Genomic DNA, 27,844 nt, shown 5'->3' with positions numbered 1-27,844 from the left:
GAGAGAGAGAGAGAGGGGGAGAGAGAGAGAGACAGAGACAGAGATAGAGACAGAGATAGGAGAGAGAGAGAGAGAGAGAGAGGAGAGACGAGAGAGAGAGAGAGAGACAGAGAGAGAGAGAGACGGAGAGAGAGAAACAGAGAGAGAGAGACGAGAGAGAGACAGAGAGAGAGAGACAGAGAGAGAGAGAGAAAATTAAGGTAATATTTTGGATGAACATTACTGAGTTTAATGGAGGCAAAAAAGATGCTTGAAAAACTTAAATTAAATAACTTGACTAACTAATAACACCAAAACCTTTAAATTAAATTGGTTAACATTAATTAACAGAGTAGAGGACAAAGCAAATGAAGTTTACAAAACCACTTAATTAAATGCGTTGCTAAACTTGGGTTTGTCTGACTATAAGTGTCTTGTGTGAACTCAGTGGCTGAGTTACAATTTAAAAAAAAAACAAAAACATGCAATTTGCTATTTTAGGGTTTTGTTTTGTTTTTAAGCAGCTCTGAACACTGTTACAAACAGCCCCAGCCTCCCCTATTACCGTTATAACTGGTCTGCTGTCCCAATAAAGATCACAGCTTTGACCCCCTAAAACAAACCAAAAAAACATCACTCATTCGTTTTATCTTAAGTTTTCATCCTCGTTTCCGCACCAGGAGCAACATTCGGGAATAAATCCGAGCAGCTCGTCAGCTCACCTGAAGAGGTGGATGCGCTCCTTTCCATCCGCGCAGATCAGCAGCCTCCGTGACGTGTGCGCGCTGACAGTGTGAATGAAGCCTGACACGGTTTATAACAAGTCAGACAAACGTCTCTCCTCCAACTGGGATGTGCAGTTGTCATTAAACCACGAGAAAGATCTGATGTGCGCACCTCCATGCACCTCCAAAAGGAAACCCGCCAAACTTTGGTGTCATTGATTTGATGAGTTTTGTCCCGTTTTAAACCTCCGAAGAGTTCTTCAACTTACTCCAGCCAATCACACGGAGACAAAATAAAAATAAATAAATACAACCCAAATGTCGTGATCGCTCTTCCTGACAGACTGACAGCAGCAGCGTCACGTGTATCACTGACTGTAATCTAACGTTCCCGCATTTTTGTAGCAAGGGCTAAAATTCCGGCGCCCCAAAGCCATTAATTTTGGCATTGTTGATTTGCCAAATATTTATTAATTTTCCCTAGCAACTACATACAATTGGTTATTTCGCTGCACTTCAAGGGCGCTTTGAATGAGCGCCCAAGACGAGGAACGTACGTTTTCTGCTTCTGTCGGTGGAAATGCACTGTTGAATGAGAGTCAGTTGGAGGAAGTGTTGTTTTAATCATTCATATTACATGTAGGCACATACTATTAAGTAAAACTGACATTGATAATACTTTTTAAATATATATATATATTATGACTTTTCCCCTCCACATCTAGGAGGGCAGCGCCCGAGCACCCCCTATGGGCCGGCCGCCACTGAAGCCTGCAGTCTGAGAGCGAAGCGCTCTATTGGGGTGATATGGTACTATGAGGTCCCTAAGATAAGATGGGACCTGATTATTCAAAACCTTATAAGTAAGAAGAAGAATTTTAAATTCTATTCTAGAATTAACAGGAAGCCAATGAAGAGAGGCCAATATGGGTGAGATATGCTCTCTCCTTCTAGTCCCCGTCAGTACTCTAGCTGCAGCATTTTGAATTAACTGAAGGCTTTTCAGGGAACTTTTAGGACAACCTGATAATAATGAATTACAATAGTCCAGCCTAGAGGAAATAAATGCATGAATTAGTTTTTCAGCATCACTCTGCGACAAGACCTTTCTAATTTTAGAGATATTGCACAAATGCAAAAAAGCAGTCCTACATATTTGCTTAATATGCGCTTTGAATGACATATCCTGATCAAAAATGACTCCAAGATTTCTCACAGTATTACTAGAGGTCAGGGTAATGCCATCCAGAGCAAGGATCTGGTTAGACACCATGTTTCTAAGATTTGTGGGGCCAAGTACAATAACTTCAGTTTTATCTGAGTTTAAAAGCAGGAAATTAGAGGTCATCCATGTCTTTATGTCTGTAAGACATTCCTGCAGTTTAACTAATTGGTGTGTGTCCTCTGGCTTCATGGATAGATAAAGCTGGGTATCATCTGCGTAACAATCAAAATTTAAGCAATGCTGTCTAATAATACTGCCTAAGGGAAGCATGTATAAAGTGAATAAAATTGGTCCTAGCACAGAACCTTGTGGAACTCCATAATTAACCTTAGTCTGTGAAGAAGACTCCCCATTTACAACAAATCGGATCTTATGGAAAAGTGATTATTTTTGAGGTGACTGTTTGGAATTGTGCCAACTAGCATGAAAAAGTCAAGTTACAACATTGTGGTAAAGTGTTGCTGTTCTCCATTCTGATAGGCCACTGTGGGTGCTGGAGTCCTCTCCACTCACATCTGAGTTGAGCCTCAACTCAGTTGAGGTGTCGACACACTATGACGGATTGAATAAACTGATTAGTAACAGATAGAAATAGTTTGTCTTTTGGCAAATATCACTTAATCCATCAGTCTTGGGTGCATTTGGGGCTCTGATGGACAGATGATGTCATATTTCCACTGGCAACACAAAGAACCGCATTCAGCAGAATGATTTTCCCAGTTTCAAGGCATATCACTAGGGGGCGCACTGGATTTGAGCAGGATTCGGTGAGGTCTGAATGTAAATGTGGCTAGAATCCAGTAGGCTCAGAGATCATGACTTCAGCATCCTCTGCATTGTGGTCGCAACATTGAGTGTTATGTGCAGACGCAGGTTGAGGAGCAGACCAACGTCTGACCGAACCCAGCGCTAAATAACCAGAAAGCGGTTCCACAAACAAAACAATTTTATTCCCCTCCAGTGCAATAATTAGTGTACAACATAAATTTTGGGTTTGTCTGGCGGAGCGAAGGACGGCGCGCTCTCCAGCGCCCAAAAGGATCGAGCCTCGGCGCTTCTGGACTCAGATTCACCGCCAAACACCCCCCAGGTGGACACGACAAACTGACTCTGTGAAGGATGGAAAAGGTGAGGTAAGTCAACAGAGTTACAGCAAATATCCTTCAGAGGCACACACTATCAGCAACACATTCAGGTCTGAATTTAAGCTTTATGTAAATGAGCAGCTTCTCACAACAGGTGGAGGATCATCAGTCCGTACGCCACGGCCGTGAGAAGCAAACTGCACAATTCTCATCAATGTTCAAATATACTGCGTAACAGAATGCCAAATTACTATTAACGATCATTCAGACAATAATCACCTCTGATGTGTGCTGACAGCATGTGTCCCTCACCCGTCCTCCTTCACAGGCACGATGTGTCAAACCCTGGTGCGGTCCTCAGCGTCTCACAAACGAACGTCACAAGGTCGAGTTCCCGGCAATTCTGCTTGAACCACTCATGGCTTAAATGCAGAACGCCATCTCATTATCTGCTTCAGCTGAAAGTCCTCAAGTCTGCACGTGAGCATCATCCACAGGTGCTGCGAGTCAGTAGGCCTGCACGTGAACATCCTCCACAGGTGCAGCTAATAATGCTGATGAGGGTGAAGGACTCTTCTGCCAGCACCGTCTCCACAGACAAAAATCAGTTTGCATACCACCTGGAGAGCAAAGAAAAGAAAACAACACAAAAACATCCAGCCAAACCCCCCAACACACAACAATTGAGGACAGGAAACAACCTTCTTTCTCTGCAGCACCTTCTCGCCAAAAGAATCTGCTGGGTGCATTCTGACATTCAGATAAAAACACACACAGCCACTCTTTTTCTTCAGTTAAGTATGACCTTGGCTAAATGAATAGCTGCACTGCATGTTGCTGTGCTGGGAACTGTCCTCTTCTCCCCTGGTGAATTCACACCCCGTGCCAGAGCTTTAGCCAATCAGAAGCCCAGTCTGAAGCATCGGACAACCACAGGACATGAATGTATGAGAATCGTAGAAGTAACAAACAAATACAGGACAAAACAGAGCCACTGGGAAAGCTCTCTATCTGATATCCACTCAGTTTTGTTCGCATTTACCGTACATCAGCTGACAAGGAACATTTAATGAATGAGAAAAGGACTTTTACAGAACAAAAATGGACATGAACAGATTTCATATAACTTATGTTTCATCAGGCTCCATCCTCACAGAGACTGGTTTAGGTGTATCCACAAGCGTTTGTATCATATAGGCATTTTGTCCACATGGAACTGCCGTTTTCAGTGGCCAAAAAGGTTAAGTACTGAAAACGGGTCCCAGAGTATCTGAAAACACCAGATTTGCATCTTGTTGTTACAACCCCAATTCCAATGAAGTTGGGACGTTGTGTAAAATGTAAATAAAAACAAAATACAATGATTTGCAAATCCTCTTCAACCTATATTCAGTTGAATACGCCACAAAGACAAGATATTTAATGTTCAAACTCAGACTTTTTTCTTTTTCTGCAAATATTTACTCATTTTTCAAAAAAGTTGTCGGGGCAAGAAAAGACTGGAAAAGTTGATGAATGCTCAAAGAACACTTAACTGGAAACAAGTGAGTGTCATGATTGGGTGTAAAAGAAGCATCCCCCAAAGGATCAGCCAGTCACAAGCAAAGATGAGGCAAAGATCACCACTTTGTGAACAACTGCATGAAAAATAGTCCAACAGTTTAAGAACAATGTTTCTCAACGTTCAGTTGCAAGGAATTTAGGGATTCCATTATCTACAGTCCATAATATAATCAGAAGATTCAGAGAATCTGGAGAACTTTCTACACATAAGCGACAAGGCCAAAAATCAACACTGAATGCCCGTGACCTTCGATCCCTCAGGCAGCACTGCATTAAAAACCGACATCATTGTGTAAAGGATCTTACTGCATGGGCTCAGGAACACTTCAGAAAACCATTGTCAGTTAACACAGTTCGTCGCTACATCTATAAGTGCAAGTTAAAACTCTACCATGCAAAGCGAAAGGCAAACATCAACAACATCCAGAAATGCTGCTGCCTTCTCTGGGCCTGAGCTCATTTGAAATGGACAGACGCAAAGTGGAAAACTGTGCTGTGGTCTGATGAGTCCACATTTCAAATTGTTTTTGGAAATCATGGACGTCGTGTCCTCTGGACAAAGAGAGAAAAGACGATCCAGACTGTTACCAGCACAAAGTTCAAAAACCAGTATCTGTGATGGTATGGGGGTGTGTTAGTGCCCATGGCATGGACAACTTACATATCTGTGATGGCACCATCAATGCTGAAAGGTACATCCAGGTTTTGGAGCAACACATGCTGCCATCCAAGCACCGTCTTTTTCAGGGACATCCCTGCTTATTTCAGCAAGACAACGCCAAGCCACATTCTGCACGTGTTACAACAGCGTGGCTTCGTAGTAAAAGAGTGCAGGTACTAGACTGGTCTGCCTGCACTCCAGACCTGTCGCCCATTGAAAATGTGTGGCGCATTATGAAGTACAAAATACGACAACGGAGACCCCGGACTGTTGAACAACTGAAGTCGTACATCAAGCAAGAATGGGAAAGAATTCCACCTACAAAGCTTCAACAATTAGTGTCCTCAGTTCCCAAACGCTTATTGAGTGTTGTTAGAAGGAAAGGTGATGTAACACAGTGGGAAACATACCACTGTCCCAACTTTTTTGAAACATGTTGCAGGCATCCATTTCAAAATGAGCAAATATTTGCACAAAAACAAAGTTTATCAGTTTGAACATTAAATATCTTGTCTTTGTGGTGTATTCAATTGAATATAGGTTGAAGAGGATTTGCAAATCATTGTATGCTGTTTTAATTTTACACAATGTTCCAACTTCATTGGAATTGAGGTTGTATAATTTTACCCTCTGTGGATTAAAGATCACAAATAAATTCAAACTAAACAAAAGAACAATGCAAATACATCAATAAAAGCACAAAATTACTGTGACATTCATGTCATTGATGAGTGTAAATAAACTTCCAACCACAACTCTATATCCACGTGGACGAGTGATTACTTTGGGAAACCTTTGTCGAGAACTACAATATGTATGTCTTTGTGGTGTATTCAATTAAATATCGATTGAGGAGGATTTGAAAATCATTGTATTCTGTTTTAATTTACTTTTTACACAACGTCCAAACTTCACTGGAATTGGGGTTGTAATAGAGTAATTTAACATACTTTTTGTTTGTTTGTTTATTTATGAATGCAGATATTTCTTGACATGGTTACAGAACACTTTTTGAAAGTGACAAAGAAGAAGATCGTATAGAGAAGGTTCATTTCCACGTCAGTGTGACTGACACTTTAGTGAAAGCTAAATGTTGAGAAACACACAAATAGAGCTGCATAAACGATATTGGCCTAAATTTGGAAATGCCATGTCATATAATTTTTCACAATGTTATTGATGTGCAAGTAGTCAAGGCAATAAAAGCAACCACAGCCAGAACTCTGCCATACAACTGGTGTCGGACAAGTGGAAAGACCGCCATAACCCCATGCAGGAAGCTTTCTGCTTAGCTGCCGGGTTTACTCGCGCTATGGTTACAAACTAAGTTGATATTTGATCACTAAACTGACGACTGATACATTAAATATATAAATAACAAACCATACTGGTTTAACCCATCAATACTAGTTAACACACTGTGCTCAGATTAGTTTTCAAAACACAACGGCCATTTTGATAAGTTCGCGTAGACGTAGCTTGAACAGTGCCATGAATATGATGAGCTCTGCACAAATGCATTGACCAACAATAAGTCAATGACCAATCACAGCCAATAAGTGTCAGGTCGGACGAAGAATGAGTTCTTAACAACAACTTGCATCGTCTGACACATATCCACATAAAAGTCACAGGACCAAATTAAGCGGTCCTCCCATCAAAACCCCAGACTCTGAGTCTCCATTTGAATGTGTGTTGAAAGTGCCAACTTCAAACTACATACCAGTTTTTAAATTCTGTTGATAGACTTAGTATAACTTGAATCATGAATAATAATAATAAATGTGCAGCTTTTTCACGGATATTATGATCATTTTTGCTGCGTGAATTTGCTGAAAGAGAAGTCTGACTTCCTTGTTCAGGAAGGTGTGTCAGCTGGAATATAGAGAGAGGTGGAAAAAAGATGTCCCCTTTATTATTGGTGGAAAAAACACATGACCTAATCCTAAAATGATCAATAACACCAGCCCCCACGTGGGTTGAGGATCACACCACATGGGAGTTGGTGGGAATTTGACTAAACTCAAGTTTATTTATAGAGCACTTTCGAACAGCCAAAACTGAAACAAAGTGCTGTACATGGTGAGTATATAAAGATTTCACTTTATATAGGTTTTGAGGGGTTACTTCAAATACAAACACTGCCTCCAAGAGGGCAGCAGCGGGAGTAACACTCCTGGTTTTGAAAAGGAACTGTTTTTTTGAGTGGCACAAATCAGGCATCTTATTGTTTTGAAAAAAGCTGTACAAAAAACACCTGAAGCCTTTCCTGCATTTTAATGTAAATACTTGTATATAACTTTGCTGTATGGTACATTTCTACATATGTCTTTGAAATTTACCATTTATATTTGCATTCTAAGTTATAAAAATGGTGTGTTAAACGTGTTTGTGTTTTTCACAGTAAAACCAACACACTTTTTTATGATTCGGGTTTTATATTTCTGTGTGACTTTATAGTCACTGTGTTCATACAGTCTGTCAGAATGAAAGAAAAACTGCAACGTCACACAGGCGAGGTTGTGCTGGAAAAAAATCCAATAAACATTTTTTAAGGTAAATATGAAGTTAAAACCAAAAAGTAGTCAAAAACAGCCAATTATAGCCTGGACTCCAGAGGGTTAAGGAAAGTCGCCACACAGCTTTAAAGAAGTTACATCCAGTCTGAGTGCCTTCTTAGAAAGTAGAGATTATATCATTGCAATAACTAATTGCATTAATACTAAATGCTTTGTGCTTTAACCTGAACCTGAGTCGTATCTTCACAGGAAATATACGGTCATGACTGCTCACTTCCATCTGAAGAGGAAAATTGGCTATTTTGTCATCCAGACTTACCTCCCATGCATCATGACAGTCATCCTCTCTCAAGTCTCCTTCTGGTTAAATCGGGAGTCGGTGCCAGCTCGGACTGTGTTTGGTAAGTGGCTGCCTGAGCTGCCAAACATGTCTGTGTTAAATATAATAAAATCCTTTCATGAAAAATGAAACGTAGCATGTTTACACATGTATAAAACTACATATAAGGCAATTTATTTCAGCTTGTCACTGAAATAATGTTGTTCCAGCGCTGTGATTGTTTGATCTAAACACATATGATGGCAGGAGGCAGATTTATCAGCAGGGGAACACACACAGCCAAGGGCTGGAAGCTGATGACAAATGTTGGGCACAGGAGAAAACAAAAACATTTCTTTGAGGCTTCTGTGCTTTTTCAAAGCATTTGGCTGAGCTCCTGCTGAAAGTGTTTTTAAGCCAAGTGGAACTAATAGCAGTGACCTAACACTGACTACCTGGAGGATGAAAATGGGTACACACACTAAAAAAAAACAACCTGTGTTCCGACCAAACTTAGTGCACAGAAGGTCAGCAGAGATTCCAACCTGTGAAAAAAATTCTTTGTATTAAATATTTATGTAGGTTTCCCTCTAAACTGTTTTCATGTGTGTAGTTACAAATTTGTAGCCCTCATTCAGCGTGTTCTGTTTGGAAACAGTCACACAACAAAGTTTGTTCAATATTCCAAGACTTTAAAAAAAAACCTTGTCATGTATCGTGCAAAATGCAGTGAATGGATGGATGGATGGATGGATGGATAGATCCAACCTCTCCATTTTGTTAACATGATAAAAGCTATCATCATGTAACTCACTGCATCAAAAAGATGTATGATGACGACAAATCTATTTAGGTTGAGTGAACTTTGATGTACCAGATCAATCCAAAAAAACAACCTTGTTTTGCTTATGCAATGTCCTATAGATATGCCTGCCCCCTGCTGGATGGTTAATGGATGCCGGATTGGAGATGGATTAGAAGCAGGTGTGCTAGTCAGTCCACGAAAGTCTGTTTCTGCTCAGAAATTACACCACAGCAGTTACATTTGAAACCCAAATAACACAGTGATACCGCTACACAACCCTGGCAATAAACTAAATATGAATTTAGCTGCAGAAGTAAAAAAGAGTGAGGAGACGGCTGAGCTACTGGGGGGAGAGAGAGAGAGAGAGAGAGAAAGAGAGAGAGAGAGAGGAGAGAGAGAGAGAGAGAGAGAGATGCTCCATAGAAAGGTACTAAATCAGAGAAATAAACCATTATTTTTTGTTTTGTTAAAACAGCAGTTACATTGTAAACTCCAATAAATAAATAAATTAATTAATTAAAACTCCAAAATAAAATCCAAATAAGCATGCAAAAATGTACAACCCCTGGCAAAAATTATGGAATCACAGGCCTCGGAGGATGTTCATTCAGTTATTTAATTTTGAAGAAAAAAAGGATGGCTGGATGAAAGTCATATTCAGTGATGAATCTCGAATCTGCATTGGGCAAGGTGATGATGCTGGAACTTTTGTTTGGTGCCGTTCCAATGAGATTTATAAAGATGACTGCCTGAAGAGAACATGTAAATTTCCACAGTCATTGATGATATGGGGCTGCATGTCAGGTAAAGGCACTGGGGAGATGGCTGTCATTACATCGTCAATAAATGCACAAGTTTACGTTGATATTTTGGACACTTTTCTTATCCCATCAATTGAAAGGATGTTTGGGGATGATGAAATCATTTTCAAGATGATAATGCTCTTGCCATAGAGCACATAGTGTCAATGTCATGGCCTGCAAATAGTCCGGATCTTAATCCAATTGAAAATCTTTGGTGGAAGTTGAAGAAAATGGTCCATGACAAGGGTCCAACCTGCAAAGCTGATCTGGCAACAGCAATCAGAGAAAGTTGGAGCCAGATTGATGAAGAGTACTGTTTGTCACTCATTAAGTCCATGCCTCAGAGACTGCAAGCTGTTATAAAAGCCAGAGGTGGTGCAACAAAATACTAGTGATGTGTTGGAGCGTTCTTTTGTTTTTCATGATTCCATCATTTATTCCTCAGAATGAGTGATTCCATATTTTTTTCCTCTGCTTGGTCTAAAAAAGTAACCGTTACTGACTGCCACAATTATTTTCCTGATTTCTTATAGTGTTTCTTAAAGCCAGAAAGTTGCCATTTGAAATGACTTTAGTTTTGTGTCATGTCTGTGATCTGCTTTTTTTCTACAAAATTAAAACTGAATGAACATCCTCTGAGGCCGGTGATTCCATCATTTTTGCCAGGGGTTGTATTTATGAATGTCAAAAAGTAAAACTGACTAGACTGTCTTTCACTATCAGCATATGTGTAGTGTATATTTTGCTACGTGCACATATATTTTGATTGCCAAAGCAGACTATTGTGACCGCTAAGATGATTGTTTGCATAGAATTTTGTATGAAACAGGTTTGACAAGATTCACCCTGTTGTTTGAAATGACCGTCTTTCTTTATTACCCTGTTAAGGTCTAACTCCTAAATAAGATCCCGTTGTGTTTTTGTGTGTTGTCAGGTGTAACTACTGTTCTCACAATGACAACGCTGAGTATCAGTGCACGGAACTCTCTTCCTAAAGTTGCTTATGCCACTGCCATGGACTGGTTCATCGCTGTCTGCTATGCCTTCGTCTTCTCTGCTTTGATTGAGTTTGCCACCGTCAATTACTTCACCAAGCGTGGCTGGGCATGGGATGGAAAGAGCATTGTGAACGACAAGGTAACAAGCAGATCTTTTCACAGCTGACAGTTGCTTGGAGAAATCATTAGCATTGTAATGTTAAAGAAGACAATTCTACGTACCGCATATTCTCGAGGTCGGTCATCTGGGAATTTAACCTCTAAGGGCGGGGTTTGTCAGTGAACACATCGCCAAACTCAATACAAATACATGTAATTTGGTCACTTTTCAAAGGGATCAGACTCGTCAACAAAGTCAGTTAATGTACGGTGGTTCATTTCAGGTCAGCTTGGTGTATAAATCTCATTGTTCCAGGTAAAGAGAGCTGTCAGCTGGCTCTTAGAAGCAAAAGCAAACCGGCTGATTTCAACAGAACAGCATACAGCCCGAGCATATTTTCACCAAGCGGCCAGTCACGGAGAACGAATTCTCACCTTCGGATTGGCCACTTTGCAGGAGTGACGTGGCACCGACCTTGAGAATAGGAAAAATTGACCCAGAATGCAGTGCATTGCCAACATCTATTTAGTTAGTTAGGTAGTTAGTTTGTTAGCCAATAAATGCACTTCCGGTAGCATTAATCGAGTGATTGTTTTTGCTTAGCAACGCCTGGCTAATGTGCTTTATTTTTTAACTGTTTTAGTGTTTGTCTACCATTACTTTGTAAGTACCTGTATGCGAAAAGTCAGTTTGGAGACTCGCAAACATTCACTGGATGTTGCAGTGTAGAAGTATTCTGTGACGGGAGGTAAAACTGTCAGGATGGGCGGCTGCCTGACAACTGTAGCGGCTGGACCCGAAATGCAGACTCCCAGACTGGGCTTAGGTGTATGAGAAAACATGGTCTTTATTCCAGGCTTTGGTTTGATGCACATGTGATCAGTGAGTGAAGCAGAAGTACCAACAGGATTAGGCAGAGACGCAGTCATAAATGAGCAGGGTTCAGAGTACAGAGCATTATTTGGAACACGGCAAGATGAAAATCAGGACTGTGAATGGGCGCTGGAAAGTGTACAAAAGACAACAATCTGGTGAGGGACTGTGAGACTGTGAGGGTTAAAATGCTGGTGGACTAATTGGTATGAAACGAGGAACATGTGGCGTTAACGAGGTGCACATGTGGAGCAATCTAGAAAGGGGGTGTGGCTATTCAATTCAATTTTATTTATATAGCGCCAAATCACAACAAACAGTTGCGCCAAGGCGCTTTATATTGTAAGGCAAAGCCATACAATAATTACGGAAAAACCCCAACGATCAAAATGACCCCCTGTGAGCAAGCACTTGGCGACAGTGGGAAGGAAAAACTCCCTTTTAACAGGAAGAAACCTCCAGCAGAACCAGGGCTCAGGGAGGGGCAGTCTTCTGCTGGGACTGGTTGGGGCTGAGGAGAGAACCAGGAAAAAGACATGCTGTGGAGGGGAGCAGAGATCAATCACTAATGATTAAATGCAGAGTGGTGCATACAGAGCAAAAAGAGAAAGAACACACAGTGCATCATGGGAACCCCCCAGCAGTCTAAGTCTATAGCAGCATAACTAAGGGATGGTCAGGGTCACCTGATCCAGCCTTAACTATAAGCTTTAGCAAAAAGGAAAGTTTTAAGCCTAATCTTAAAAGTAGAGAGGGTGTCTGTCTCCCTGATCTGAATTGGGAGCTGGTTCCACAGGAGAGGAGCCTGAAAGCTGAAGGCTCTGCCTCCCATTCTACTCTTACAAACCCTAGGAACTACAAGTAAGCCTGCAGTCTGAGAGCGAAGCGCTCTATTGGGGTGATATGGTAATATGAGGTCCCTAAGATAAGATGGACCTGATTATTCAAAACCTTATAAGTAAGAAGAAGAATTTTAAATTCTATTCTAGAATTAACAGGAAGCCAATGAAGAGAGGCCAATATGGGTGAGATATGCTCTCTCCTTCTAGTCCCCGTCAGTACTCTAGCTGCAGCATTTTGAATTAACTGAAGGCTTTTCAGGGAACTTTTAGGACAACCTGATAATAATGAATTACAATAGTCTAGCTAGAAGAAATAATGCATGAATTAGTTTTTCAGCATCACTCTGGAGACAAGACCTTTCTCATTTAACAACTAATAAATCAAAGTGGGAACAGAAGATGAGGCAAAGAAAGGGGCAAAGTAGGATCAAAGCCTGGATCAGGGCCGGACATGACAAAAGTTAATCCCCTCCACAAGGGAGGATCATTCCTTGCTAGCCCCCGCTACACCTTAGCTAGCTAGCTATGAAATACGTCTGTGCATAACCACAGAACCTACAAGCCTATGGTCAGTTTAGTGCTACATGTTAAATTAACCATTATTTCTGATGATTTGTCAGGGTTGGAGTTGCATTAGCAGAAGAAAACTCTGGCCAGAGGCATAGTATTATTATTTTTCTGTCCTCTCAAAAACCCAAAGTCTGAACATGCATTGCTTCTACCTGTGCACTTAAACAGGTTTCTCTAATTAGCTCATCTGTGCCTGAAGAGTTAAATTTATTATAATAAGTTGGATTAGTACATGGATGGAATATGTGGTAGAACATTGACTCACTAAAGATGGGTTTTTCTGCCTCTGTCTCCAAAATACTTCCAGCAGTATGTACAATAATGCAAAGCTGGCACAACAGTTCAGCTTGTCGTGTGCCATATACTGTACCCACCAGTAAACATGAGAGTGAATGAATGAGATGAGTGAGATGAGAGTTTGAATTGCACTGTTCTATTTATTATAGATGTTCAAATGTAAATTAAGATGTTTTTTAGGTCGTGTTAGAGTAGAAAAGCCTAACCAGGGACGGGAGTTCTAAATTAGCACTTGTTGCCTATACTCTGTATGCATCACATCAGCTGCAAGCTTTGATTTGTAGCTATGTCTGACTGTATTGTCCCTGTCAAATAAACTAATAAATAAATAAATATTAACTCTGATTATGTTGCCGGTATTTACACTTTTTTTACTAAACTTATTTCCCCAACATAATTAAACAACATAAAACATAGTTCATGAGCTGCATCATTTAAAACGTGAACTACATGGTGTACAATTAAATGAGCTTGTTGAACTTATTTGAAACTAATTTATCTGTAGCCATGAAGGGTGATATAGAGAAATGGTGGGTTTCTCAGTTTTACTCTGATCAGAAAGCTATCCTTGTTTTTGCAAACTCCATGTTGTCTGGATGGCCCTCTAAAGGGCACTGGACCACTTGTGTCATTACTTTGCACAATGTGACCTCTTCAAAGAATATATTTAATGTCTTATTTCTTGGAACAGTCATTTTGAACACAGTATTTCACTCAGCCACTATTTTTTTTTTTAGATTTGTGTTCATCAGAACCAACTCTTCATATCTGACAGGATCATGCACACAAAAAGCAGAATGGCAAGTTATTTTTAAAAACAGGCATCAACAATACCTTTTAAAAAATAGATAACACAGAAATTCATTGTTCTTGTTCAGAAGCTGATGTAAGTCTAAATTTTGTTGGACTTTGAATATTGTAAATGTAGTACTTTCAAAGCAATTTGTGTATACACACACACACACACACACACACACACACACACACATCTAAACATTGTATTCTCTGGCTAAGGTAAGGCTAGCTGTATTTTGTTAAATGTACAGGAGTTTTAAAATTTACCTCCGCCAACAAGTTATGTTTTTGCCCGTGTTCGTTTGGTTGTTTCTCTGTTTGTTTTTTATGGAGTTAAAATTGTCTCATTAATATTTGTAAATGCACTCAGGGTGATCTACAATACCATTGATTTGCAATGGTTCAGATATCCACAAATGCAAATTTCATATTTGTAACTTGTAAATTGGTCCTTGCAAATAATGTTGTATACAATGCTGTTTAATACGCTTATTTGAACCACTGCGTTAAAGAGTACAACACTAACACCCCGCCCCCCTTTCCCATGATGAAATCCACGGACACATAATATTAAAAAATTCAGCTTGCCACAATCAATGAATGGAACCACACTGCCATCTAGTGGATATCCAGTGTGTGTGTGTATTGTGAATCAGTCGGCATTGTGTTTGTGGTCTGTGTGGATTTCGCGAAAAGAATGTCTCAAAATGACGTCGCAGAGGAAAGCATGAATGCGTGTAATTGGTGATCCACAAATGCTGAAACTCATTCACAAATACAATTTCCAGTTTTACAATGTATATATATTTTTTTACAAATTAAGTTTTATATTGCAAATACAACATTATTTGCAAGACCAATTTACAAGTTACAAATATGAACATTTGCATTTGTGGATATCTGAACAACATTTGCAAATCAATGAGACAATTTTAACTCCATAGTTTTTGAACAACCTGGAGCCCACAGTTTTTCATATATCGTGATGAGACTTTTACTGAAGATTATATCCTGATAGGCAGAACTGAATTTTCAAAATCATAGGTGAAAGATCAAAGTCAGGATAAAAATCTTGGAAAACTGGAAAAATCCCTATCTTTGAACACCTTTTCAAAATTTCTAACTCTGTCAAAAAAAGATCAGCTTTCTTTCATATTTGAAAGGATGGTATTTTTTATCGATTTGACAAAGTTTGATCCAGATCTGATCCAGATTAGAGATTTTGTGGCCATTTTAAATGTAACATTGAAACACGATTTAATGTATATTTTACATTATATCTTAATCAAATGTGCCCCAATCACTCTCATATTTGAAGGTCAGGTGCAGACGGCACTCAGTATCACCTGAACAAAGTGTGATCCAGATCTGATCCAGACTGTGAATTTGTGAATGTTTGAATTTAATATTGAAAATCCCCATTTGATGTACATTTTGTATTATATCTCAATCAAAAGTGCCTCAGTCACTCTTGTGTTTCTGGTATGGCTTTACCTACACCACCAAAACTGGATGGAGTTTCCAATTTTATGCCTTTGTCTTCCAATTGTCAGTCTGAAACCAAGTGCCAAAACCAATGACAAATTGTGCACAGCAGAGATAACCAATATTGTGTGAAAATTAGGAATTAAGTGCATGAATTAAATCCAGCCTCCTGACATTTGATCACATCTAATTTAACTTATGAAATACAACTTCTAACAGGACTTTGACCTTGAAAAATTGTTTCAAGGTAAAATTTGAGGAATTGGAAACCACTGTTGGCGGAGGTTTGCGCGCTACAAGTGCGGTGCTCTTGTTGCATTTAGTGAGGTTGTGTTTTGCCTGTTCAGTGGCGACAAGAAGCAGTTTACTCAAGTTCTTTGTGCATCATACAGAACCATTAATTAGCCCATTAGCTTCTGCTCACTAACACTTTGTTTGCATTATAAATGTATAATGCAGTCATTAAATTTGTTTGCTCTTGTTGCATATAGCAATAGCACCACGTTCAAAAATAAATGTGACTTATAGACCATTGCAACTTATGCAGTAAAAGTAGCCTAAACCATCATCGTATAAACTGGATACTCACACTCACCTGACAAAAGCAAAGTCCCAATGCTTTTGCATAGTTTTTCCATGTAATAAACACCATATATACCATATTTTTGCTCACATTGGACAAACGTCCCACCCCCCATCACAATTATTACCACTGGGGAAAAAAACCCTTGCATGTACCGGACAGAGCAGTCTGTACGTGCCCTTGTTGCAATTTAGTTACAAATGAAGTTCAGCACAGACACTTGCCGATTGAGGAAATGTTTACTGTATTTCCTTGATTAAAAGCTAGGGCTTTTTTTTTTTTTTTAAACCATGATCAGACCCAGTGACCCAATGAGGCAGGCCTTTATTCAAGGCTGCAGATTATTAGCAAAATGCTACTCGTGCCTGCACTGTAATATGGTGTTAAGTTTCACACATTTCTGGGTGTGGCTAACCAAAGACAACCACTTTAGATCAGAGCCCTCTAGAGGCCTGTAAGGCTTCCTCATAGTCTGACACGCACATACTAAATGTCACTTTTACATTTTCACTCCTTCCTCTCCCATCATTTTTATAGGTTTTTGCATTGCACACGTGGATTACATTTCGATCATGGATGAAATACATTTGGCAGAAACGTCTAAAAAGGCCACTGTTTCTGTGGAAAATTGCAATAAGACGCCCACCAACGAAACAGAGAATTTTAAAAGGGTCACACACACATTGATGTCATTGCATGGCCACAGAGTTACAGAGTAAGAGTATGCTTCTACACTCTGTAGAAGCATAAATCAGGCTTAAGGATTTTTAAGGTTACACTCCACTGCGGACTTAAAAAAATGTAATCTTTTTAATGCACACAATGCCCGGTGCTTATTTAAGGCAAGCATTAATTTTTTTTTTTTCAGACAAAGTTTTGATCCGGCCATTAAATAAGCAGGGCCCTATTCAAGATCAAGGAATTTAATCCAGGAAATACGCAAGCCTAATTAGTGCTGGGGATTCCACGCAGAAGCATCAGTAACGGCAAGAGAGTGTCGCGGATCAGACTAAAAGCAATACTTTCAATTAAGGCACATTCCGTTTTAGCTTGTCAAAAAACCGGGCTAAAAGTGATGCTTCACTGGGAGTAGCGCGCGTTGCTGCTTTGTCGTCAAGCTGCCGCAGTCAAAGTTCAATCCAATTCACTGCTGTGCGCTGTGACGTAGCTTCGCGCTGTCCATGAAACCAGGCATCAGGCCAAAAACACAGAAGACTACAGTGGCAGAAACGTGTCACAGAACTGCTCATTTATGTACAACAGGTTTCTGAAGAAAATTCTTACAAATGTTTTTTAACCTCAGAATTCATTTCTGATTACTATAAAAAAGTTTATAACACTTGTAATTAAATAGTAAAAAAAAAAAAAAGATTCTTTAGAAACCTTTCTTCATCTGTAAATTAAAACCATAATTTACCTGTTGTTGCAGATTAGATGATTTCTTGTTTATATACTCCATCCATCCATCCATTTTCTTCCGCTTTAGCCGGAGTCGGGTCGCTGGGGGGTAGCAGCTCAAGCAAGCCGCCCAGACCTCCCGATCCACACACACCTCCTCCAACTCCTCCAGGGCAACCCCAAGGCGTTCCCAAGCCAGCCAAGAGATGTAGTCCCTCCAGCGTGTCCTGGGTCTTCCCCGGAGCCTCCTCCCAGTGGGACGTGCCCGAAGCACCTCTCCAGCGAGGCGTCCAGGGGGCATCCGGAAAAGATGCCCGAGCCACCTCAACTGACTCCTTTTGACGTGGAGGAGCAGCGGCTCGACTCCGAGCTCCTCCCGAGTGGCCGAGCTCCTCATCCTATCTCTAAGGGAGCACCCAGCCACCCTGCGGAGGAAACTCATCTCGGCCGCTTGTACTTGCGATCTCATTCTTTCGGTCATGAGCCAAATCTCATGACCATAGGTGAGGATCGGAACGTAGATCGATTGGTAAATCGAGAGCTTTGTCCCCCTACTCATCTCTCTGTTCACCACGATGGTCCGATACAGCGACTGCATCACTGCAGGTGCTGCACCGATCCGTCTATCGATCTCACGCTCCATCCGTCCCTCACTCGTGAACAAGACCCTGAGATACTTAAACTCCTCCACTTGAGGCAAGGACACTCCACCGACCTGAAGAGGGCAAAGCACCTTTTTCCGGTCGAGAACCATGGCCTCGGATTTGGAGGTGCTGATTTTCATCCCGGACGCTTCACACTCGGCTGCAAACCGCTCCAGTGCACGCTGAAGGTCCTGATTTGACGAAGCCAACAGAACCACATCGTCCGCAAACAGCAGAGACGAGATTCTGTGGTTCCCAAACCAGAAGCCCTCTACACCCTGGCTGCGCCTAGAAATTCTGTCCATAAAAATAATGAACAGAACCGGTGACAAAGGGCAGCCCTGGCGGAGGCCAACGTGCACTGGAAACAGGTTTGACGTACTACCGGCAATGCGAACCAAGCTCCTGCTGCGGTCGTACAGGGACCGGATAGCCCTTAGCAAAGGACCCCGTACTCCCGGAGCACTCCCCACAGGGTGCCCCGAGGGACATGGTCGAATGCCTTCTCCAGATCCGCAAAACATGTGGACTGGTTGGGCAAACTCCCATGAACCCTCGAGCACCTGATGGAGCGTGTAGAGCTGGTCCAGTGTGCTGCGACCAGGACGAAAACCACACTGCTCCTCCTGAATCCGAGGCTCGACCATCGGTCGAATTCTCCTCTCCAGTACTCTGGAATAGACCTTACCGGGGAGGCTGAGGAGTGTGATCCCCCTATAGTTGGAACACACCCTCCGGTCCCCCTTCTTAAACAGAGGGACCACCACCCCGGTCTGCCAATCCAGAGGCAACTGTCCCGACTCGCCACGCGATGTTGCAGAGGCATGTCAGCCAAGACAGCCCCACAACATCCAGAGACTTAAGGTACTCAGGACGGATTTCATCCACCCCAGGAGCCTTGCCACCGAGGAGCTTTCTAACCACCTCGTGACTTCGGCGTGGGTAATGATGAGTCCGCCTCCGAGTCCCCAGTCTCTGCTTCCTCCTCGGAAGATGTGACAATGGGATGAGGAGATCCTCGAAGTTACTCCTTCCACGCCCGACAACATCTCCAGTCAGGGTAAACAGCTCCCCACCCGCACCTAAACAGTGCTGGTGGAGAGCTGCTTCCGCCTCCTGAGGCGTCGGAAGGTTTGCCAGATCTCTTCCGAGGCCGACCGATAGTCCTCCTCCATAGCCCTCCCCGAAGTCCTCCCAGACCCGAGTTTTGCCTCTGCGACCTCACGGGCTGCGGACCACTTGGCCTGCCGGTACCTGTCAGATGCCTCTGGGGTCCCACTTACCAACAAAGATAAGTAGGACTCCTTCTTCAGCTTGATAGCATCCCTTACTCCGGTGTCCACCACCGGGTTCGGTGATTGCCGCTGCGACAGGCACCAGAGACCTTGCGACCACAGCTACGAGCAGCTGCATCAACAATGGAGGTGGAGAACATGGTCCATTCGGACTCCATGTCTCCAACCCCCCCCCCGGGGTCTGGAAGAAGCTCTCCCGGAGGTGGGAGTTGAAGACCTCGCTGACAGAGGGTTCCGCCAGTTGTTCCCAGCAGACCCTCATGATACGTTTGGGCCTGCCAGGTCTTACCGGCTTCCCTCCGGCTCAGGGTGTCCTGGTGCCACGTGCACTTATGGACACTCCCTTGTGCTCGAACATGGTGTTCATGAGGACAAACTGTGACATAGCACAGAAGTCCACAACTGAAAACCACTCGGGTTCATATCGGGGAGGCCGTGCTTCCCGATCACCCCCCTCCATGTCTCACTCTTCGCCGCCCACGTGGGCGTTTGAAATCCCCCAGCGAGAACAATGGAGTCCCCAGTCGGAGCGCTATCTAGTACCCCTCCCAGGGACTCCAGGAAGGTCGGGTACTCTGCACTGCCGCTCGGCCCGTAGGCTGAGACAAGGGTGAGAGACCTGTCCCTGACCCGAAGGCGTAGGGATGCGACCCTCTCGTTCACCGGAGTGAACTCCAATACTTGGCGACTGAGCTGGGGAGCAATAAGCAATGCAATCCCAGCTCTCCGCCTTTCCCCATGGGCGACGCCAGAAAAAATGAAGTGTCCAGCCCCTCTCCAGGAGTTGGGTACCAGAGCCCAAGCTGTGCGGGAGGTGAGCCCGACTATCTCTACTCGGTATCTCTCAACCTCCCGCACAAGCTCAGGCTCCTTCCCCCCTAGCGAGGTGACATTCCACGTCCCAACAGCCAGGGGCTGTGAGCATGGACCGGGCCGCCGGGCCACCCGCCCTTGACCGCCACCCAATCCTCTCTGCACCCGACCCCCATGGCCCCCTCTGCAGGTGGTGAACCCACAGGAGGGCGGGCCCACGTCACTCTTTCGGGCTGAGCCCGGCCGGGCCCCATGGGCTAAGGCCCAACCACCAGGCGCTCGCGCGCGAGCCCCAACCCCAGGCCTGGCTCCAGTGTGGAACCCCGGCTCCGCCATACCAGGCGACGTCACGGTCCTTGATTTTTTACTGGTCATGGAGGTTCTGAACTGCCCTTAGTCTGACCCGTCACCTAGGACCTGTTTGCCTTAGGAGACCCTACAGGGAGCACAAAGCCCCCGACAACATAGCTCCTAGGATCATCCGGGTACGCAAACTCCCCCACCACGATAAGGTGGCAGCTAGAGGGGAAGTTGTTTAATATACTTTGAAATGTATTTTTAGACAAATAAAATAGCATGGGAATGTGTACATTTTTAAGTCTGGTAGATTATTCATAACTCATTTCAACCCGAAAAACAGACACTTTAAATAAATACAAATGTTTATTATAAATGCAACAGGAGATGATTTAACAGTGACTGCAGTGTGATTGTAAAGTAGGATTTCTTAATGTGACATAAACCTAATGATATAATTTTTTAATTGAGTCATTTCAACTGTAATTATGCAGAATATGTCCATCCATCCATTTACTTCCGCTTCATCCGAGGTCAGGTCGCGGAGGCAGCAGCTCAAGCAAAGCCGCCCAGACTTCCCGATCCACACACACCTCCCCCAGCTACTCTGGGGTAACCCCGAGGCGTTCCCAAGCCAGCTGCAAGACGTAGTCCCTCCAGTGTGTCCTGGGTCTTCCCCGGGGCCTCCTCCCGATGGAACGTGCTCGGAACACCTCTCCAGCGAGGCGTCCAGGGGGCATCCGAAAAAGATGCCTGAGCCACCTCAGCTAGCTCCTTTCAATGTGGAGGAGCAGCGGCTCGACTCCGGGCTCCTCCCGAGTGACCGAGCTCCTACCCTGTCTCTAAGGGGCGCCCAGCCACCCTGCGGAGGAAAACTCATCTCGCGCCGCTTGTACTCGCGATCTCGTTCTTTCGGTCATGAGCCAAATCTCATGATCATAGGTGAGGGTTGGAACGTAGATCGATCGGTAAATCGAGAGTTTTGCCCCCCTCCTCAGCTCTCTCTTCACCACGATGGTCCGATACAGCGACCGCATCACTGCAGACGCTGCACCGATCTGTCTGTCGATCTCACGCTCCATCCATCCCTCTCTTGTGAACAAGACCCTGAGATACTTAAACTCCTCCACTTGAGGCAAGGACACTCCACCGACCTGAAGAGGGCAAAGCACCTTTTTCCGGTCGGGAACATGGCCTCGGATTTGGAGGTGCTGATTTTCATCCCGGACGCTTCACACTCAGCTTCAAACTGCTCCAGTGCACGCTGAAGGTCCTGATTTCACAAAGCCAACAGAACCACGTTGTCCGCAAATAGCAGAGACAAGATTCTGTGGTTCCCAAACAGACCCCCTCTACACCCTGACTGCGCCTAGAAATTCTGTCCATGAAGGTAATGAACAGAACCGGTAACAAAGGCGGCCCTGGCGGAGGCCAACGTGCACTGGAACAGGCTTGACTTAGTACCAGCAATGCAAACCAAGCTCCTGCTGTGGATGTACAGGGACCGGATAGCCCTTAACAAAGGACCTCGGACCCCAAAATCCTGGAGCACCCCCCACAGGGTGCCTCAAGGGACACGGTTGAATGCCTTCTCCAGATCCACAAAACACATGTGGACTGGTTGGGTGAACTCCCATGAACCCTCGAGCATCCGATGGAGGGTGTAGAGCTGGTCCAGTTGCCGCAACCAGGACGAAAACCACACTGCTCCTCCTGAATCCAAGGTTCGACTGTCGGTCAAATTCTCCTCTCCAGTACTCTGGAATAGACCTTACCGGGGAGGCTGAGGAGTATGATCCCCCTGTAGTTGGAACACACTCTCCGGTCCCCCTTCTTAAACAGAGGGACCACCACCCCGGTCTGTCATTCCAGAGGCACTGTCCCTGACCGCCATGCGATGTTGCAGAGACGTGTCAACCAAGACAGTCCCACAACATCCAGAGACTTAAGGTACTCTGGACGGATTTCATCCACCCCAGGAGCCTTGCCACGGAGGAGCTTTCTGACCACCTCGGTGACTTTGGCCTGGGTGATGGATGTGTCCTCTGAGTCTCCTGTCTCTGCTTCCTCTTCGGAAGATGTGACAATGGGACTGAGGAGATCCTCGAAGTACTCCTTTCATGGCCCGACAACATCCCCAGTCAGGGTCAACAGCTCCCCACCCGCACTGTAGACAGTGTTGGTGGAGAGCTGCTTCCGCCTCCGGAGGCGTCGGATGGTTTGCCAGAATTTCTTCGAGGCCAATTGATAGTCCTCCTCCATGGCCTCCCCGAACTCCTTCCAGACCCGCATTTTTGTCTCTGTGACTGTACAGGCTGCAGCACGCTTGGCCTGCCGGTACCTGTCTGCTGCCTCCGGAGTCCCACCTGCCAACAAAGACAAGTCGGACTCATCCTTTAGCTTGATGGCTTCCCTTACTTCTGGCGTCCACCACCGGGTTCGGGGATTGCCGCTGCAACAGGCACCAGAGACCCTGTGACCACCGCTGCAAGCGGCCGCATGGACAATGGAGGTGGAAAACATGGTCCACTCAGACTCCATGTCTCCAATCTCCCCCGGGATCTGGGAGAAGGTCTCCCGGAGGTGGGAGTTGAAGACCTCATTGACAGTGGGTTCCACCAGTTGTTCCCAGCAGACCCTCACGATATGTTTGGGCCTGCCAGGTCTGACCGGCTTCCTCCCCTCCCAGCGGATCCAACTCACCACCAGGTGGTGATCGGTCAACAGCTCAGCCCATGTCTTCACCCGAGTGTCCGAGACACGTGGCCGAAGGTCAGATGATATGACTACAAAGTCGATCATCAACCTTAGAGTGTCCTGGTGCCACATGCACTTATGGACACCCTTGTGTTCGTGATGGACAAACTGTGGCTAGCACAGAAGTCCAACAACTGAACACCACTCGGGTTCAGATCGGGGAGGCCGTGCTTCCCGATCACCCCCCTCGGGGTCTCACTGTCACCGCCCACGTGGGCGTTGAAGTCCCCCAGGAGAACAATGGAGTCTCCATTCGGAGCACTGTCTAGTACCCCTCCCAGGGACTCCAAGAAGGTCGGGTACTCTGCACTGCCGCTCGGCCCGTAGGCCGAGACAACAGTGAGAGACCCTTCCCCAACCCGAAGGCATAGGAACGCAACCCTCTCGTTCATCGGGGTGAACTCCAACACATGGGGACTGAGCTGGGGAGCAATGAGCAATGTTACCCCCGCCCGCGGTCTCTCCCCGTGGGCAATACCAGAAAAGTGGAGCTCCCAGCCCCTCTCCAGGAATTGGGTACCAGAGCCCAAGCTATGTGTGGAGGTGAGTCAGACTATCTCTAGTTGGTACCTCTCAACCTCCCTCACAAGCTCAGGCTCCTTCACCCCCGGTGAGTTGACGTTCCACATCCCGACAGCCAGAGGCTGTGAGCACGGACTGGGCCGCCGGGCCACCCGCCCTCGACCACCACCCAGTCCTCTCTGCACCCTGTCAGAATATATGATTGCCTTTAATGACAGAGTAATTTCTAAAATATGAATTTGACTAGTGATTGTGAATGTTTTAAAATTTTGCACAATAGGGAGAGGGCTTCTACCTGTGCAAATGTCTTTGACTTAACATTGATTTTGTGGACATTTTTAATGATCCATTAATTTATTATTAAAATATAAAATGAAACAGCTTTTTAAAAAAATAATAAATAGTTGCTTTTTAAAGAGCCTTTGTTTTATTGAGAAGCGTAGATGTTGGTTTGCTGGACTCTCGGGACATTTAACTAGATGAAGATCTCTTCTGCAGCTTTGACCTCTGGTGGAGTTTTTGAAGACACTTTGGTCCCATTTTGAAGAGCAGAGATGCTTTCTTCAAACTGAACTTCATGGTGTTCAGCTCATCACTGCAAGTTTTTGAAGTGCATCTGAATTTAGATTGCCTGCACAGCATATGTTCCTGATTGTACGACAAATAAAAAAATAGTTCTTAAATATACAGAAACTAAACAGTAAAAAACAAAACAAAAGGAAAAACGCTTGAAAAAAATCTGAAAAATAGACTGAACTATTTACAAATTAAAGCATTCACTCAGCTCAACTGTGCTAAAAGGTTAAGCTAACGTTAGGCAAGCAAAACTTCAGCAGTGCAGTAACGTTTTATTTTGAAATTATTCTCACCTTGACTAAGCTGCAGAACTAAGCTCCGTTGGTCAAACTGGGTGTTTGTATGTATCCTAAAGTGGGGAATTTCGGTCTGCTCCATCATCCCGGCTCGCTCTGCCCGGGGATGAGGCCTGAACTCCAGCTGCTCCGTGCGGCTCTGTACGCTGTCGCGGTTCGATTGATCCCACCGAGTCATTGGTCCTCCCTGGCCTCGGCATCACTCCGAAAAGTAGCTGAAATAAAGCTTCTCTCAGCAGGATGGTGGGAGACTGTAACGCTATTTTTTAAAGCTTTTTTTTTTTTTGGTGGTTCTACAGACGCAAATCCAAGATGGCGATTGCACAGCTTTCTCTGGCTTTGGAAAAAGTCAGAGTGTGATGTAGAAATCTCCACCCCCTTGTCACTTCCGATGCAACACAACTGACATCACTGACGCCCGTTAACTGCCGCGTCTGACGCCTTCAAAGGCCCATAACTAATCCGTTACATAGATATAATGGATTTTGTCTGTTTTATACATATAAGGGATTTTAATTACAATAGACAAAATTCGCTGAGCCACATGAATCCATTATTTGCAAGTTTTACTGTATATGTTTTTTCCTCTTCATGATGCATTTTTGTACCAATGTGACTAATCCTGTGGAAAATACAGTCAATATAGAAAGCAAATGCAGAACTTGTGCTACTGTGGTTTTTCCAATGTATTTGAATACATTAATTTTCAGGTTACCAAGTTGACATATGAGGGCTGTCAAAGTTAACGCTGTGATAACGCTTTCATGCAAATTCCTTTTAATGCAACAGACGTCTTTGATGCATGATTAATGCATGCTACTTCTGTGACACTTAGGCCTGCATTGTACTTTGGGACATCAGGAAGCCATGCATCAGTGTGTGGATGCAAGCAGAAACAAACCTTGATCAAAAATGCTCAATCAAGACAGTGTTTAAATTGATCTATATTGGATTACTTCATCCTACATCACCAAATAAGTATATGGACATTGTGCGCTTCAATATAAGCCCAGTGTAAACTATTCAAACAATATGCATCTCACTGTGTTTCATAAGGATGGAGCAGTTTCCATGGAGAAAGTTTTAAAAATGTTCCTCATCAATTCAGATACACTCACAGTCTGTGTTTGATGTGTGATATTCTGTGCGTGTGATATACAGTGCATCCAGAAAGTATTTGCTGCGCTTCACGTTTTCCAAATTTTATGTTACAGGTGTATTCCAAAATGGAGTGAATTCATTTTTCCCTCAAAATTCTACTCACAACACCCCATAATGACAACATGAAAAAAAGTTTTTTTTTTGGAAATTTTTGCAAATTCATTAATAATTGAGAAAAAAAAAAAAGAAATCACATGTACATAAGTATTCATACCCTTTTTAATACTTTGATGCACCTTTGGCAGCAATTACAGCCTCAAGTCTTCTTGAATATGATGCCACAAGCTTGATGCACCTATCTTTGGGCAGTTTTGTCCATTCCTCTTTGCAGCACCTCTCATTTTCCATCAGGTTGGACGGGGAGCATCAGTGCACAGCTAGTTGTGCTGAAGCCACTCCTTTGATATCTTGGCCATGTGCTTGGGGTCATTGTCCTGCTGAAAGATGAAGCGTCGCCCCAGTCTGAGGTCAAGAGCGCTCTGGAGCAGGTTTTCATCCTGGATGTCTCTGTACATTGCTGAATTCATGTTTCCCTCAATCCTGACTAGTCTCCCAGTTCCTGTTGCTGAAAAACATCCCAGCAGCATGATGCTGCCACCACAATGCTTCATAGTAGGGATGGTGTCTGGTTTCTTCCAAACATGATGCCTGACATTCGCGTCAAAAAGTTCAATCTTTGTCTCATCAGACCAGAGAATTTTGTTCCTCATGGCCTGACAGTGCCTTTTGAAGAAATCCAGGCAGGCTGCCATGTGCGTTTTACTAAGGAGTGGCTTCCATCTGGCCACTCTACCATACAGTCCAGATTGGTGGATTGCTGCAGAGATGGTTGTCCTTCTGGAATGTTCTCCTCTCTCCACAGAGGAATGCTGGAGCTCTGACAGAGTGAGAGCATCAGGTTCTTGGTCACCTCCCTGACTAAGGTCTGTCTCCCCCGATCGCTCAGTTTAGACGGGCAGTCAGCTCTAGGAAGAGTCCTGGTGGATCTGAATTTCTTCCATTTACGGATGATGGAGGCGACTGTGCTCATTGGGACCTTCAAAGCAGCAGAAATGTTTCTCTACCCTTCCCCAGATTTGTGCCTCAAGACAAACCTGTCTCAGAGGTCTACATGCTTGGTTTGTGCTCTGTCAACTGTGGGACTTTATATGTAGACAAGTGTGTGCCTTTCCAATTCATGTCCAATCAACTGAATTTACACCAAGTGGACTCCAGTTAAGCTGTAGAAACATCTCAAGGGTGGTCAGTGGAAACAGAATGCACCTGTAGAATTTTGAGGAAAAAAAATGAATGTCATCCTTTTTGGAAAAAGGCTGTAACATAACAAATTTGGAAACAGTGCTGTGAATACTTTCCGGATGCACTGTAAAACCATCAGCACCATTAAGCTCCCTCGTGTTCAAACCCAGATGCTTGTGAAACTGGAGTGAGAACATAGTGGTAGTGGAACCGTAGTGGTGTCCGTATCCATTGCAAGCAGAAGATCATTCACCACTTTAGTGAGAGCCGTCTCTGTGGAATGATATTTTCTAAAAGCAGACTGCAGTGGTTCAAAAAGATTATTCGCAGTGAGATGGTCCACGAACTTTTGCTTTCAGAACTTGGCTGATGAAACCATTTTCTCATCGCTTCCAGAATCACAGACAAATTATCTACAGTTGCAGGTTGCCTCATGCTCGTTGTGCAGCAGAGAACGCATTTGGACTCTTGTCTCAAAAGTAATTATAATATATATATTGTAATGGGTTGGTAAAACAGTTGCATTTTTATTCCTTCCTATGAGTTACATAATGTATAATGTATCTGTAAAATTATGTTTATTATAGATGAAACATCTCCTCATAACCATTCAGATCTG

General features: G+C 43.8%; 1 protein-coding gene across 1 annotated transcript in view; it reads left to right on the top strand.

Moving 5' to 3' along the window:
* The window catches only part of LOC117520653 (gamma-aminobutyric acid receptor subunit alpha-2), a 159,850-nt gene that overhangs the window by 130,509 nt on the left and 1,497 nt on the right, over positions 1-27,844 (top strand). The window contains exons 8-9 of the mRNA XM_034181961.1: positions 8,007-8,158; positions 10,619-10,821. Coding sequence (XP_034037852.1) covers positions 8,007-8,158; positions 10,619-10,821 — 355 coding nt within the window. The remainder of the gene's footprint in view (positions 1-8,006; positions 8,159-10,618; positions 10,822-27,844) is intronic.

Source organism: Thalassophryne amazonica, chromosome 11, assembly GCF_902500255.1.
Source record: "Thalassophryne amazonica chromosome 11, fThaAma1.1, whole genome shotgun sequence".
NCBI classification, from domain to species: Eukaryota; Metazoa; Chordata; class Actinopteri; order Batrachoidiformes; family Batrachoididae; genus Thalassophryne; species Thalassophryne amazonica.
This window is presented reverse-complemented; position numbering and strand designations above follow the sequence as displayed.